General features: G+C 39.4%; 1 protein-coding gene across 1 annotated transcript in view; it reads right to left on the bottom strand.

Annotated features, from left to right (window-relative positions):
• Positions 1-267: 267 nt before the first annotated feature.
• The window catches only part of MTMR12 (myotubularin related protein 12), a 63,094-nt gene continuing 47,903 nt past the window's right edge, over positions 268-15,458 (bottom strand). The window contains exons 11-16 of the mRNA XM_077816720.1: positions 12,042-12,123; positions 9,769-9,839; positions 7,696-7,868; positions 5,780-5,947; positions 4,487-4,648; positions 268-3,231 (exon numbers count right to left, since the gene is read on the bottom strand). Of these exons, the coding sequence (XP_077672846.1) occupies positions 2,659-3,231; positions 4,487-4,648; positions 5,780-5,947; positions 7,696-7,868; positions 9,769-9,839; positions 12,042-12,123 (1,229 nt within the window). The 3' untranslated portion in view covers positions 268-2,658. The remainder of the gene's footprint in view (positions 3,232-4,486; positions 4,649-5,779; positions 5,948-7,695; positions 7,869-9,768; positions 9,840-12,041; positions 12,124-15,458) is intronic.

Below are 15,458 nucleotides of genomic sequence, written 5' to 3' on the forward strand. Positions count from 1 at the left end.
TATTTTGATGTCACTCATTTTGCAGCTCCTTGTTCCCTCAAAATTTAAATTGACAGATCACGTACACTGTGGGCAAAGCAGAAATAAGAGTCACAAGCATTGTTCTACACTAGCTTCATTCTTTCATTTTTAGCAAACTTACAAAGCTTTAAAAAGCACGGGACGTTTAACCACTACAATCACCTCTCGTGTCAATACAGAAAAATGTGAGCGTCTCTGCTTTAAATTTCTCGGTGCGTATTCAGCACAAAAAAAGTTCATAAACTATTTCATTTAAAGAGAAGTCAGTACATTTTATTGACATATAGACTCTCTAAACAGCCTATTTAAGAGAAACAGGAAGATTTTAAAATACAAACTGTTAAAGCTTCTGTAACTTGCATTCAGTGTAAAAACTCTGAGGTATAAACAGAAAACCAGAAGTCTGGAAAGTTAAGTACATTTCCAATCCCACAGTGCAGAAAACAGAACTCATAACAATGGCATTCACTCTACATTTACAATAGAGAAGTGTTCCCATGTTTCATCCTGCACATAAATATCTCCTCCATACAAACTCATTTGAGAATTTTCTATACAAAGATATTTGACATCCATTTTCCTACATAAATACATAGTTTTCATGACTGAATACATAACAGTTGAATAATTTGACTGTCAAGAGCACAAACAGAATCTCTCTATACAACAAAAATTAAAGTTTCCAATGGCAGTGTTTTAAAAATATGAAATCCAAGTAAACTAATCTTAGAAGATAAGATAACTGTTGCCCATAAAACACATGGGTTGTACTACTTTGTGGAGGGATTATTGCATACATATTTGACACACCTGATTTTCGATTACAGTAATTAAAATCTATAGTTTGAAAGATGTGAGTGCAAGACAGCCAATTCTGGCAAGTGCTAGTTATAAGAAGGCTCATATGCACTATGAAAATAAGTGTAGTGCTAGTGTATTAAAAAAAAATATTGCAAGCTTATATTTCTTAATAGTCTTCCCTATTAAGACTTAAGGCAACCATGACTTGAGAAGCTTCAGTTTGGCATCCAGCTCCATCAGCTTTCCCCCGATCAGTGTATTTCATTTTAGCAGACCAAACTTGGTTCATAACACAGTTAAAGAGAAGCAAGAAAAAAGAGACAGGATCTGCTGTCCATAAGGAATATAAATTCAGTGCAAAGTTTAAGACTCCTCTTTAGCAATCCAGTTAAACATTCCTGATTACTATGAGCTGAACAATCTTAGATGCAGGTTTCTTAACACACAGTATTATTAATCCTTTCACCAAAGTAAAGGCTTTTAGGACTTACTTCCATCTTGTGGACTATTTTCTGCATTTTCGGGTGCAAAATGACCATAGATATGATATTTCATAAAGAGTAAAAACTTGGATTTTACAAAGTACAATGATCTCCATTAAAAAAATGAGTATATATACACAATAGAGCAAGAGGTTTATGACAGGCATTTCTTTTATGGCTTTTATCACTGAGGTACTGTTATGCCAAAATCCAGCAACTGGATTCTAATATTCAGCTTTTACATGAAGGCCACATTCATAATTAACGTATGCCTCAAGTTTATAAACCAAGTGGCAATGGATTATAAAAGTCCAGCTTTATTGTAGGTGTATAAAACTATTTTTTTTTCTATTAGCAGAGAAGGTGCAAGCTACAAAAAGCCTTGAAAGGCAAATGGCATCAAGAAGGGAGACGAGCATGAAAGTCCTACTCCATTTGAGAGGAGATTCTTCTAGTAAATTTGAGTCTTTCAATCTGACCATTACTTATAACTAGCAGCAAACATCTAGGATTTAATATATCATGGCAGCAGGACTGTATGGCATCATGGGCATGAGGAGTAAGACTAGTGATGTGAAGTGCCCTTGCGACTGACCGGTCTTTAAGCTAAGCACATGCCAAGGCTGAAAACAGCCAGACTGCCCATTACAATACCACACTGAAAGTAAAATTCTGTAGGCCAAGAAGGAATAATTTATCAGAATAGAAGTGGATGACCAATTCACAATTTCAATTCATGATGTAACGGGTATAGAGGAATAAGCCCTGGGTACCATGGATGGTATTTTCTCAGCTTCAAAGAATGAAGGATTATACTTGTTTGTATATGAGTATTTACAGTTCTCTACCTTTCTCCAGTTTACCACTTGTGGAGAACGGTTACGCCAAGTCAGTTTAACCAACTACTTCCAATAATGTAACCACCTTAGTGATTATGCAGAGGTTCGTATCAAGGACATAAGTTAGAGAGAAATAGCTTAATTCCTTATGACTGTATAGCCATTTTATATTTCATTTTTTTCTTGACATACTACAGTACAGCCATTTCACAACAAAGCAGTGTTGCTCTTTAACCCATGTAAAATCTGTCTGCAGTAAACATTGCTAGACTGAAATGGAAGTATATCAATGCCTTTCCACAGACTATATAAAATATTAATTATGATAGCTAGTTCTTTCAGTGCTAAAGATCTAGGTTATGATTTTAGCATACTGGCTGAAGTCAGATGCAGACACTTGAAGGGAAAAATTCCATCATTAGGATACAGCATAACATTTAAAACCTAAAGTTTTTAACATGTACAACTCTCACTGAAATTTGTGCCAATACTTTCATTTCTCAGCTCAAGTCATGTCAAATCACTTCACTTAAATCAACAAACTCATCATCTCTCTTGGCCAAGTCATCCTCATCTTCCAAGTCTTTCCAGGTGCTGGTGGGCAGAACTGGCTTGAGAGAATGTCTCTGAAGCAAAGCAAATGGAAACAAGGATGACAAACGGGCAGAATTTCTCAGCATTGGAAGAGCTTCCCTGCCTTGAGTGACTGTCGGACTATGTTTTTCATCCATTTTCTTCTGTAAGCGCTGAACTTCCTCTATCATGTCCAAGATTTTAGTTGCAGTGGCAACTGTACCACCGCCAAGCAGCTGTGCTTCAGGAATCCATCGTAAATATCGCTGTGCCCAAACTTTGATTCCTGGCCCTTCAATATGAGGCAGCAGAAGTCCATGAAAGTCAACAGGTTTACAGTGCCAGCTATCGTAGAATTCTGAAAAGTTATTATGAAGCTCATCTGAAGAATTTATCAGTTTGCTAATTCTTTTGCCCAGAATGTTTTTAATAAAGTGATCAGTTTCCTCCCTGAAAAATCCTCTTTTTGGAGAAGATTTTGTTTGCGTCAGTGGCAAAGAAAGCTGTCGGTGATGCTTAAAAAAAAGTAACGAAAAAAATTAATAAATGCAGAGTTAAACTGCACTAGAACTATATTTTAAATTGAAGACATTTTAAATGAGCCACGTTATACAAAAGTTATATTCAAATAATGCTGAATTATTAAGACACCTACCAGTAAACAAAGTCATACTGGTTTATTTAACTCATACATTTGTCTGCTGTGTATATGGTCAATATGTGTATATGTATATGGCGGCCAATGTATATGGCAGCCAATGCACAGAGTCAGAGAAAAAAAGCCTGCTTATGTCAGCTTGGTTTCATAAGACTTAGTACTATACTAGTTTTGTTGCCTTGTACTGAAATTCACTCTTATTTGTTCTCCAATTATAGCAACTCAGTATCACTGGGGCATGAAGTCTTTTTTTCAGCAAAATCAGAGGATTTTAAAAGCACTTTTAAGGAGCTATAGCGATTAAAAGTGATAAAACAACTCCAGTAAAGCACGGATTTCAAGCAGTCCATACACACTAAAGAAAATTTATATTTTCACACTGTTCAGCCTCCAATTGCAGTTTCTCAGCATAATGTTGTAGCTGTCCAGATACACAGTTAGTTATTTGTTGAGCAGCTAGTGTTCTTAGTACAGAACAGAACGTTTAGCCCCAGCCCCAGGAAATTTATGATGAAAAACTCCTAGTTAGACAGACACCATGTAATGCCATGACAGAAACCAAGTATATTTTATATGAATTTTTACTACCCTATAATAAAAAAAATGCCTATCCACAAAAACGGATGCCCAGGACAATCTTAAAAATACTGTAACAGACCCATTAGTTACCAGATCAAACTCAGATTAAGGTAATCTATCAGCTTTATAATTATCTATGCATTTGGATTAGATGTTTCATGAACCACAGCAAAGCAAGTCTAGTAAAGTGTCTATTAAATAGTTTGGCAATAAATGCTTTGGCACTGCAATAAGCAATATATTGAGTTTATTACTACACTTACCCTTTCGCCAACTAATCATCCAGACATAGCAGCCCAGGTTAGGTCTTCCATCTAAGTGTTTCTGCATTAGTTTGCAGCGGTAGCAGGCAGATCAAATAGAACTGCTTCTTGCTAGTGCAAAAAGAGGTCTCAGAATCCTTTGGATTCTAATGTGGGCTTTTAAATCTCACCAAATACAGTGTACATTTTGGCTCCAAGTATAAATGACTTGCACAAAAAGTGGAAAATATATTTTTATGGTTTCTGAATGAAGATGATCAACCATCTTACTTTGAATCGTGTAGTTTTCCGCTGACTTTTGTCTAGCTTTGGCTTATCCACATAAAGAGGGTTGTTGAGCAAAACTTGTGCTTTAGGTTCAAATTGCACAGACCAATCCCAAACTGTGAGAAACCTGAAATGGCTGCTTTGTGCATTGTGGCCTTCTCCAGACTGCCAAAACAAACAGATCAAATAGTTAGAGGTGGCCAAGAATGGAATTCCACAAGACTTACGATGAAATCAGAATTTTAGACCAAGCCCTACATACTCTGCAGCAAACTGGACACAATTCTGCAGCTAGATCCTTGGATTCTGCAGTAAACTCAGATAAAATTAAAAAACAACAGAGGTTTTTAAATATAGAAATTAATGCAGTCTATATAGTAACTTCTGTTTATTTTGGTATTAACCATTTTATTTTACACTGTCTCCCTATTGGGTTTTCAATATGCAAGGTTATTGCAGTGAAAATCCGTAATTGCATCATGAAGGTTGTCAAAAGGGAAACTGGAGGTTTGAAAACTAAGTAGGAGACTGACAGGGCTTGTGGCACCTGGGAGGCAGGTCAGGATTGTGAGATAAGCATATTAAAGGAGAATCTGCTAAAATGATAATGTTGCCAACTGAATTATATTTAAACATCACAGTTAACATCCAGATAGATGAATGGGACACTGCATATCAGCTGTTTTTTCAGGCTGTTTGTAGACTTCGGAAGGACATGCATTGATTCACAGCTGGTTCATGTTTTAAAGGTTTTCTACTATCAAGGGGGCTACACGAAATGTACAAGAAGTGAAGCGTCGATTCTTGAGCACAATTCTACAGCAAGTGAATTCTGTGGCCATGGAATGCAGAGGACCCAGTCCACAGCTGTAACAGTACTAGACATCTTTTAAAGATATTTTAGTTACTCTTAAAGTCTTACACTCCCATAAATAAATCCCAATTTTGCTAGAATAGTAGCAAAAAAACCCAGATCTAATATCTATAATGCTTCAAACACAGTGTTATAATGCTTCACACTCCTGCTCGAGTATCTGACTTTTACAGTTTGACGACACAAAAGAGATGAAATGACTTACCCAAATCCATGAGTCAATGACAGAATCAGGATCAGAACTCAGCACCTCCAAACTCCCTACCCTGTGTTAATTCATCTAGATTACACTGCCATCAAATTTTCCTTGGAAACAATTTTGTAGCTAATTCTAATGCCAGTCAATTTTTGTTAAATATTACCCATACCGTTGGCAAAAGGGTTCTCTAACACACCACTTTTCCCCAAAAGCACACCCTTACCATGTTAGCGTCCTTTTGATGCTGTGAATTGAAGAAGAAGGTGCTAAAAATAGGTATATAGAGACTGTCTGATAAGACAGTTAAGTAAGTTTCAGTGAACTCAAATGCCGGAGGATACTGTTGTACCAACTGCCAAACACAATCTAAGAAGAGCAGAAAAACAGGAGCCTAAATAAAAAGAAAATATTAAATCAATTTCATGAAAAAAAAAAAAGACACCACACGTTGGCCTATCATGCAGATGGCATACTTCTAAATAATTTGAATGTCTCGAAATACACAAACCTATCTAAAAAACAGCAATCTGGATTTATAGTGAATTGTGTTGAACTGTTTTACCCAATTGTTTTGTCTAAGACAGTGGTCTCCAACCTTTTTACGCACAAGATCATTTTTTGAATTTAAGTGCAACCCAGGATCTACACCGCCCCTTCCCCAAATCCCTTCTCACTCCATCCCCCCCGACCCTGTTGCTCACTCTCCCCCACCCTCACTCACTTTCACCCGGCTGGGACAGAGGGCTGGGGTTTGGAAAGGGGGGTGCGGGCTCTGGGCTGGGGCAGAGCGTTGGGGTGCAGGAGGCGGTGCAGGCGTGCGTATGGTGTGCTGGCTCCGGGAGGGGGCTCAGGGCCGGGATGCGGGCTCCCTCCGGGTGGCACTTACCTAGAGCAGCTCCTGATCAGTGGTGCAGCAGGGCTAAGGCAGGCTCCCTGCCTGCCCCAGCCCACGCTGCTCCCAGAAGGGGCCCCAGTGCGTCCCCTAGTGGGGACACATGTTTCCACGCACTGCCCCTCTCTGCAAGCACCACCCCTGCAGCTCCCATTGGCCACAGTTCCCTGTTCCCAGGGAATGGGAGCTGCAGGGGTGGTGCCTGCAGAGAGGGGCAGCGCACAGAGGAAGACCCCTGCCCTCCCCGAGGGGCACGCTGGCTGCTTCTGGGGGAGCGGTGTGGGGCCAGGGCCGTCAGGGAGCCTGCCTTAGTGGCAGCCCCGCTACACCACCGGACTTTCAGTGGCCAGAAATCACAGTGGACTGGTTGGTGACCACTGGTCTAAGACAAAGCATAGTTTGCTCTTTGCTGATGCATATAGTTTAAAATTTTGTAATGCCAATTGCGAATCTATAGATTAACAATTTGCCTTTTTGCAAGAGACATGAAATGCATTAGCTTGTGATGAAAACTGTAGATCTGCCAGAACTACTGGATTAGCAGTGAATGCTAGAGATTAGTTTGGATCAAGAGTCACTGGAAGCTATGTCAAAAAGTTTCAAAAGCTATAGATTTCCTTCTCTTGATAAAAAAAATAATGCAATTACCTTATTCCTAGAACTCAGACTACATAGGGAACTAAATGGTAGTCAATCCAGAGATCTAATTAAATCCATGTTAAAAAGTCAATATTGCGTGGAATCCCAAACTGTGGATGTTTCAAATCACTCCCCTGCTTGATTAGTTAACTCTATGCTCCTGCTCTATGCTCTACTATTTTCGAAAGACAACTTCGGAGTGTTTCGCTACACCTCCTTCGAAAACAGGAAGTCCATGCCAAACAGTGCAATCAGACAGGCATATTTATGGTGGAATTGTCACCTCTAGAGCATGCTTTACTGCAAGTTTATGAATGATGAAATACTTATCTAAAAAACCAAAACACACTCAACTGTAACCTAGTGTATATACTGTAACCTAGTGAATAGTAATATTCCAAGATAACATGTCATCAAGGTAAACTTTTTAAAAAGAGCTATTTCCCAACGGAATAAAGAATACACAATGAAGTATCTGCAATCCATAAGACAAGATTTACAATTGAGATATCTTCAAAGCAGACACCTTTAGCCCAAACACCTAACATAATCCCTCATAGTGAACAAGCTTTGTGAAGCTGTTCATAACCAAGAGTCGAGAAACATACCTCCTCTTTGTCGTTCTGCCGTAAATGGTTGCAGCGATCCAAAAAACAATGTCCTCCCATTACCCACTCTTTCTGAATAAGGCTCTGAAAGCCAAACTTTGTTCTGTAGTGTGAATCCATCATCACTTGAACTAGACTGGAGATCACACAGCACAGATCAGAGGCATTCTCCTCTAGATAGTAGTATTGAAAAGACAAAAATGTCACTGGTAATGCATATTGCTCCCCTCACTATTCAAATGCTTTTTCACATTAGTTTGGTGTGACTGATACTTATGGAAATATAATTTTGACCAAAAAAATTGCTAAGACTTGTTTAGACTTGGATGCCTAAGGAAGAGACTTTTTAGAGGTGCTGAATACCTCCTGCACTGGTAGTGTCTTTACAGAAAAAGATGTTAATAGGTAACATTGCAGTAAGTACTATTCTATTTTATGGTCTTATTCCATGATCTTCTCTCCCACACTGAAAATCATCCTGTTATCTAAGCACCCAAAACTTGTTCTTGCATTTTCTGTGGAAAAATTAGCAATGTTTAAACAAATTGGTACTCTCTTCCTCCCTCAAAAATGGTTCTATTGTATTTAACAATTTGTTAATTAGAGGAAATTTAGTTTGATGTCTAAAAAGCTCCTGTCAGGTCAAGCCACAATTGCCCTAGAAAAATACATTTACTAGTCAGTTTATGAAAAAAAACCCAATTCACACATTTGGCATTTTACATAGAACTAGACACACTGATGATCCACTCTGGTTCACATCTCTAGCTCACCTACTGAATCCTTAATATTAAACATGATCTTCAAAAGAGTTTTCAAAGTTTGTATGTATCAATTTTGGCTCTCCCTGCTGGAGAGCAGCAGAAGACACACTCAACATTAGACTCTGGAGGGCATCTCCCAAGTAGTTAATCTGCTTTATCCCCATGTTCTTTAACCCTCCTACACTCAATCCAAATGTTCATGATGTGAAAAGATGACAGAGGTGGTAATGATGGAGGGCTGGATGAGGTGACAGATAGCAAAAGGGAACAACTAAAGGGAAGAGACATGGGAGGAAGGAGAAGTCATGGAACAAGGTGTATACCAAATTGTGCCTCATTAATTTTGCTTTGTTATATCCCCTTGCCTCCTATACTGTCTTGTTCACTATATTGCAAGCTTTTTGTGGCAAATACCTGTCTATGCCTTTGAGACATGAAGCATGTTTGTCAGCACTCAATATATTTGTATACTTCAAATCACTGTACTCTCTAATGTCCTCTCCCCATTATTTAACATAAAAATAACTCCCTCATTTCATATTTTCAACATAAGATAGAGCTCCCAGTCTCAGTTAATGACCCAGAGTTGACCCACAATTTGAGGAAACTAACATGTCTGGGAAAATCTACTTTGCAATTAAATACACAGATATGTGGACTAAGTTTTAGATATAGACCAGTATAGTTAGGGCTTGATCCTGTATATCATATACCGTATATACTGGTGACTACATGTGAATGTAAATGCAACAACTATTCTCAGAATTGCCATGTATCAGATAAACGTACTGGGTTCTGTCTGCGTAGGCCGAATTAAGCCATTATCCCCTGTACAACGTTCACAATGACAACACTACACACATTATTTGAGCAAACTCGGGTGAATAGATTCAACTTTACATTTGCTTTTTATTTAGCGGTTTAACTATATTAGGGGGTTAACCTGTAAATTTAAAGTTTTTAGACCAAAAAGCATTACTAAAAATTTTTTTGACTCAAACATAATAGTCCTTTAATTATTCATCTTTACCCCCTTCAAGTGATTCCCTCATGGGCTGAGACTACGCATGCCAAAATCTCAAAGAAAAATACTAGTTACACTACAGACGGAAGTTTTGTATGTGAAGTGCCACAACATTAAATATAGCAGACATTTATGAATTTTAAACTCTGTTTACCATAATTTCCCCCTTCCGTATATATATTTAAGGGTGTATCTTAAACTCAGTACATTTCTCAAGGTGGTAGGCGGGTGGGAGGAATAAAGAGAAGATTTATCTGATATCATCTCTCGATGAAAGGTTCTTACCTACAAGGAGAACGTTTGTGTTCTGTTCTTCCAGATATTCAACCACCTCTATTGCTTTTTTCAGACATCGCCTAATGTGGTATGAAGAAATAAGACAAAACTAATATTTTCAAATGTGGTTTTCAACTAGTTAAGTTTGAGAAGCATTATGACAGTTCATATAGTTTCAGTGATCTGTTATATTAGTTTCCCCTGAAAAAAACGACCATGCCAATCAGAAGCAAGTTTGGGTAGAGCAGATTCCTTAATCAAGTCTGTGGTTTAGATTGTTTCTCTCAAATTTTAACCAATTACAATTCATGTTTTAAGTTTAATCTTTGGGCTCAGAAGTTTTCTTGTTTTCTGATTTTACAAAAGTTTCTATTTCCAATGTGCACGTTTTTGAAGAGTAGTTTTATATTTCCAGTTTATAACTATCTTTCTGTCGTAGGCATTCATAGCACATCAATATATCTAGCCTTCAAATAGAGTTTACTTCATTCTGGCCTTTTTCTAACTGCATGTTATAAAGAAATTATTATTGTGAAGCACCAGAACTCTATACATGCTTTACATTGAGAGCAATATAGGAATCCTCAACAAGCTTGAAAGGTAGGAAAATATTTTCTGTAAGAGTTTGGGAATGGTGATTAACCAAAGCCTCTGAAAATGCAAATAAAAACCAAAAAAAACTTTTCACATTAGAGACAGTATTTTCTCCTAAGGAAGAACAAGTGAGATTTTGAAAAAGGGAAACGAAATACAAAAACAATTTGGAGAAGTTTTGGGTAAGTTCAAACCTATCTTTAAAGTTAGCGACTTTTTACATTTGCATAGAGGTAAGATTCTTGCAAATGAGCCAACATAAATCAGTACTTTCATCTGCAGTGTCTATTTTGTCATATTGCTTCATTCAGAAGTTTGGACTCCAAAACGAAGACTGCTCTGCAGATTCTTGGCACTTCAGCAAGCAAACTGGGCCAAGTAAAGGAAATTGCTTCTTTTCAAGAGTGAGGATGTGAAGTGGGTAGAAGTTTGCATTTGGTTTGATTGTGTTTATCACTAGAAGTTATGCTCACACATTAATGCATGCAGGTTGAAAAATTCTTGTATAAAACTCGCAGGCAACCCAGAAAGGGGAAATGCAATCCAGGAAACAGGAGGAGAGAGAGTGCAAACAATGTATCATACTACTCCTCTAGTCGTGGGGTGGGGTCAGCAGGTGGGGAGGGAGGAAGGAACAGGATTTTAGTATCCTGAAAGGTAATGTCTCCAACCAGTCTGGCTGTTTTGAAAGTTTTTGGTCAGTCTCCAATAAAGAAAAATGTGTTACATTTGATAGTACTTACTTCTCAACTTTACACACAGGAATTATATAAACACAGATGGATACTACAGAGGACATTTCAGGAGATCAGGACAGGTTTTCCATATTCTGGAGTTCAGGATCACGTCAAAAACTGAAATTTTCTGAGACCGATTCTATTTGGATCTTCTACTGAAGACAGACTTTTGCAGGACACCTAGCTTCACATGCAGTAGAATTTTTTTTGTTTAAGGCCTTGTCTACATATAAAGCTTACAAAAAATTATTACGGTTGTAATCACTGGTTCAGGTAATCTGGTGTTTATGCTATAGCTACCAGCAGTGCAGATGACCACTATTTCAGTTGGGTTTGCTTTGCAACAAGTATTGCTACACCACTGAAAAAAGAATGAGTTTAGCCACCAGACTCATCTGCACTCTGGTTCCCACCAGTTGACCTGAATTAGCATGAGCACAAGTGGGAATTTAAGTGTCCCCAGTACACAAATAGTCCACAGTACCACAAATCTCTTCTCCAGCTACCCTGTCTATGGGGCGTGACGGCATGCACTCTATTGTGGTCCAGAAGTTGAAGGCTTAAAGAAGTCTGTCCTGTTAGGTTTTCATTTATTCTTCCATTCTTGATGAAGTTCATGAAACAGGTGATGTGAAGTCCCTTTCCGCCAATGAGAAAAAAGTTTAGTGACCAGAGTTTGGGAGGTTTTTGTCCTCTAAACAGCTGTTTTACACCTGCTCTTGCTGTTGCATGTAAATTTTCTATTGATATTAGATCATAAAGAAAAACAATTAATGTATTCTATGCATCTCAGACTCCTGAACCAAAGTGTTTTGATAAAGATCCCAAGAAATCCATTTCATATAAAAAGCATTATTGATTTAAAAGTAGTTTTCCAATAACCATAGCTGGAAAAAATCACCACAGATTCATTTAATAAAGACTGAACCTATAGAACATATATTAACAAACCTAACAATTTCCAGCCAGTTTGTGCTCTCCAGTAATGAAAACCATTTTACATCAGTATCCCAGAAGTCTGTACTGTTGTTATCTGTAAAAATAGAAAATTGGGATGTGAGTGCAAGCATCACGCTAGTTAACAGTGGTCTGTCAAATAAAAAATAACCAAGCCCTTCAACCAGAGTGGGCACAAGGCACTGAACAGACAACATTTTCTTTTAAGATTCTGAAGACTAAATCTAACTGAAAATTCTATCAAACCTGTTCATTGTTTAAAAGTGAACACTTAGTTTGGGCCCAAAATATAAAGTTATGTAAAAAGCAGTTTTACAAGCCTTTATAAAGCTTCATGAAAATATTTCTAAAACAATCTGAGGAAAGTTTGGATTCCAGTATTCCCTACTGTATGTCCATATCTAGGTAAACCAAATAAGGAAGTTTGTGGAGCATCATGAGGAGACAAGAGGAAATTAAACTGGAGATGCGAGTTCTCAGCAATCTTCTATATACCAATTTCTGTATTTTTAGAACACATTTTATGCTGAACAACATACTCAGGCCTACCTGCTTATTTAGAATTCTAAATAAAGTTGTCCCAGCAATGGGGAGAGAAACACTGGAAATAAGAAAATGGAATAGTAAAACCACAGAATTGGCAGTGGGATTCCGACAAGTGCAGTACATTTAACAAAAAAAAGTTTTATTTAGCTTAAACTTTTCTAAAGCCGATTAAGTATCAAGTTGACTGCTTCCTTTTAAATCAAATAGGTACTAAAATCCCAGGGACCCAACAGACATATAACCAAGGCTGAGACTAGTTTGCAGAAGGGTTTAAGATTTTTGTAAATTTCATTTAAAAATGAAACAAAAACATCTGATCATCTTCTCTATACACGCTTCTCTAGAGTGCTAGACCTCGGGAGTTGCTCCAGGACTCAAGTCTACCTCATCCCACAAACGAAAAAAAGCTTCTCCCACACAAAAAAGTGTTTCTGCTGCCATTCGCTCTGAGTTTGAGATTTGCTGCATATCTCTTGTTTTGATCTTCAAGAACTCTTCAAATCTTCTTTACTTCACTGACAGTTTTTTTTTTAATTGAGAACTTTGCTTCCTTAACCCCTACCCTGCCCTTTCAAGTCTTTCCCTTCATTCATTTCCTAGTTTTCTGTCCCCATGACATCTTACTCATACTTGCCCTTACATCTCACACAGCTCTCACGTATGATCCTTAAACCCAGTCCTTTCCTTCTGTATTCTGGTATCTGTTCCCTGTTCTCTTCAGTTCACTCCATGCTTTTTTAAAAATTTTCTCTGGTTATTTTCCTACTCCCATCCTTCCCACTAATTTTCTTCCTTCTTTCCTACACCATGCAGAACCCATCAGTTCATCCTCTGCACTCCAAGCCATTCCAAGTTCACCCTCAAACCTGACTGACCAGTTCTGCCCACACAGGCCACCCTCTCCCACTCCGTCTTTCTCAACGAACCATCCCTGAATTTCCTGACCCAACCCCCTGAATAGGTTATCTGCCTCCACATATTTCCCAATCCACTCTCTGCCCTTCCAAAATATTCGGAAGAGCAGCTATTTCTTCCCCACCTCCTTTCTGGATTCACAGGAGGCAGCTTGAGTGCTCTTGGGGGCTGCAGGGGAGGAGACACCCTCTACTGGTTCTCATAAAGTGTTTACAAACATGGGCTAAGAATGCACTAGAAGCAGAAAGACAGGAACTGGCCTATTCTCAGTTAAGCTGCATGAAGTGCAAAAATACATTGTGTGAACATAGTCAATTAACTAAAACATGTTTTTAGAAAGTTTAAGAGCGTTCCTAACAGGCAAAGAAGCTTTCAAAGAAGGGTCAATTTTAACTTAAGTGTCCCTTTGATTGCAGATCAGTTTTCATCTTGTGGGTCACAGGACAAAGAAAGCCCAATATAAGCAACTTCTCCTTCCCCTGCAATAATGGACTGCATATAGGATCCATCCAAAAAAACCGTAAAATCTATGACAGGTTTCAGAGTAACAGCCGTGTTAGTCTGTATTCGCAAAAAGAAAAGGAGTCCTTGTGGCACCTTAGAGACTAACCAATTTATTTGAGCATGAGCTTTCGTGAGCTACAGCTCACTTCATCGGATGCATACCGTGGAAACTGCAGCAGACGTTATATATACACAGAGAATATGAAACAATACCTCCTCCCACCCCACTGTCCTGCTGGTAATAGCTTATCTAAAGTGATCATCAGGTTGGGCCATTTCCAGCACAAATCCAGGTTTTCTCACCCTCCACCCCCACACACAAATTCACTCTCCTGCTGGTGATAGCCCATCCAAAGTGACAACTCTTTACACAATGTGCATGATAATCAAGTTGGGCCATTTCCTGCACAAATCCAGGTTCTCTCACCCCCACACCCCCCTCCCAAAAACCACACACACAAACTCACTATCCTGCTAGTAATAGCTCACCCAAAGTGACCATTCTCCCTACAATGTGCACGATAATCAAGGTGGGGCAGGAGTTCTGTAAACTTAGCCATAGACGAGCAGGCGTTATGCCTTTAGCGGCTTACTACAGCCTGCTGGTTGGCTACACAGAGTTGCAGGCCTCCTGTTGAGTAGATCTTTCGGCCAAACAGGTCCAGTTTCTTGGCATCCCTGTTTTTAGGGGTGGATCCTTGAAACCCTTGACATTCTCTCTGATTGGCCGCATCGACCACCAAAGAGTCCGGAGGAGGGTGGATGTAGAGATGTTCATACCCTTCAGAGGGAACAAAGTAGCAGCACTCAGATTTCTTGGCCATAGGTGCCAGAGAAGCAGGTGTTTGCCACAAGTTCTTAGATGTTTCTTTTATTGACTTGATAAGTTGCAATGCAACCCTGGATGGGCCAGAGGAAGCTAGGATATCTATGAGAGGGTCTAAATCCTCTTCCACCTCCTCCGCCTGAATCCCCAGGCTTTGGGCGGCCCGCCTCAAAACCTGTTGAAGAACCTGGTTGTGCTCCAAAGCTGGGGCCGTCGAAGACTACGACCGCTTCATCAGGTGAGGACGAGGAACAGGAGGTGGGTCCAGTTCACTGCCCTCGGCCCCCTTGGAGTACCTCAGGACATGGTACTCGGGCTGTGGAGCCAGTACTGATGAACTCTGCACCGCATCCAGTGCTGGGGCAGACAAATCCAGAGGGACTGAGACCGATGGGGTCAATAGGGACTTAGCTGAGGCTTCCATCAGTGCCGTTGCCTGGAGAGCCGGTGCCGGAGCTGGCTGAGGTATCGATGCCGAAGCTATCTGAGTCAGCAGGGCCACTCCCTCTGAGGGCGGCACCGTCAGCAGCGGTGACTCTGGCACGAACAACACCGAAGGCACCGATGCAGTTCTGGAGTGTGGGCATTGGGCTTGACCCTGGCTCTGATGGTACGTCCAG

This window comes from Eretmochelys imbricata, chromosome 5 (genome assembly GCF_965152235.1).
Source record: "Eretmochelys imbricata isolate rEreImb1 chromosome 5, rEreImb1.hap1, whole genome shotgun sequence".
Classification (NCBI taxonomy): domain Eukaryota; kingdom Metazoa; phylum Chordata; order Testudines; family Cheloniidae; genus Eretmochelys; species Eretmochelys imbricata.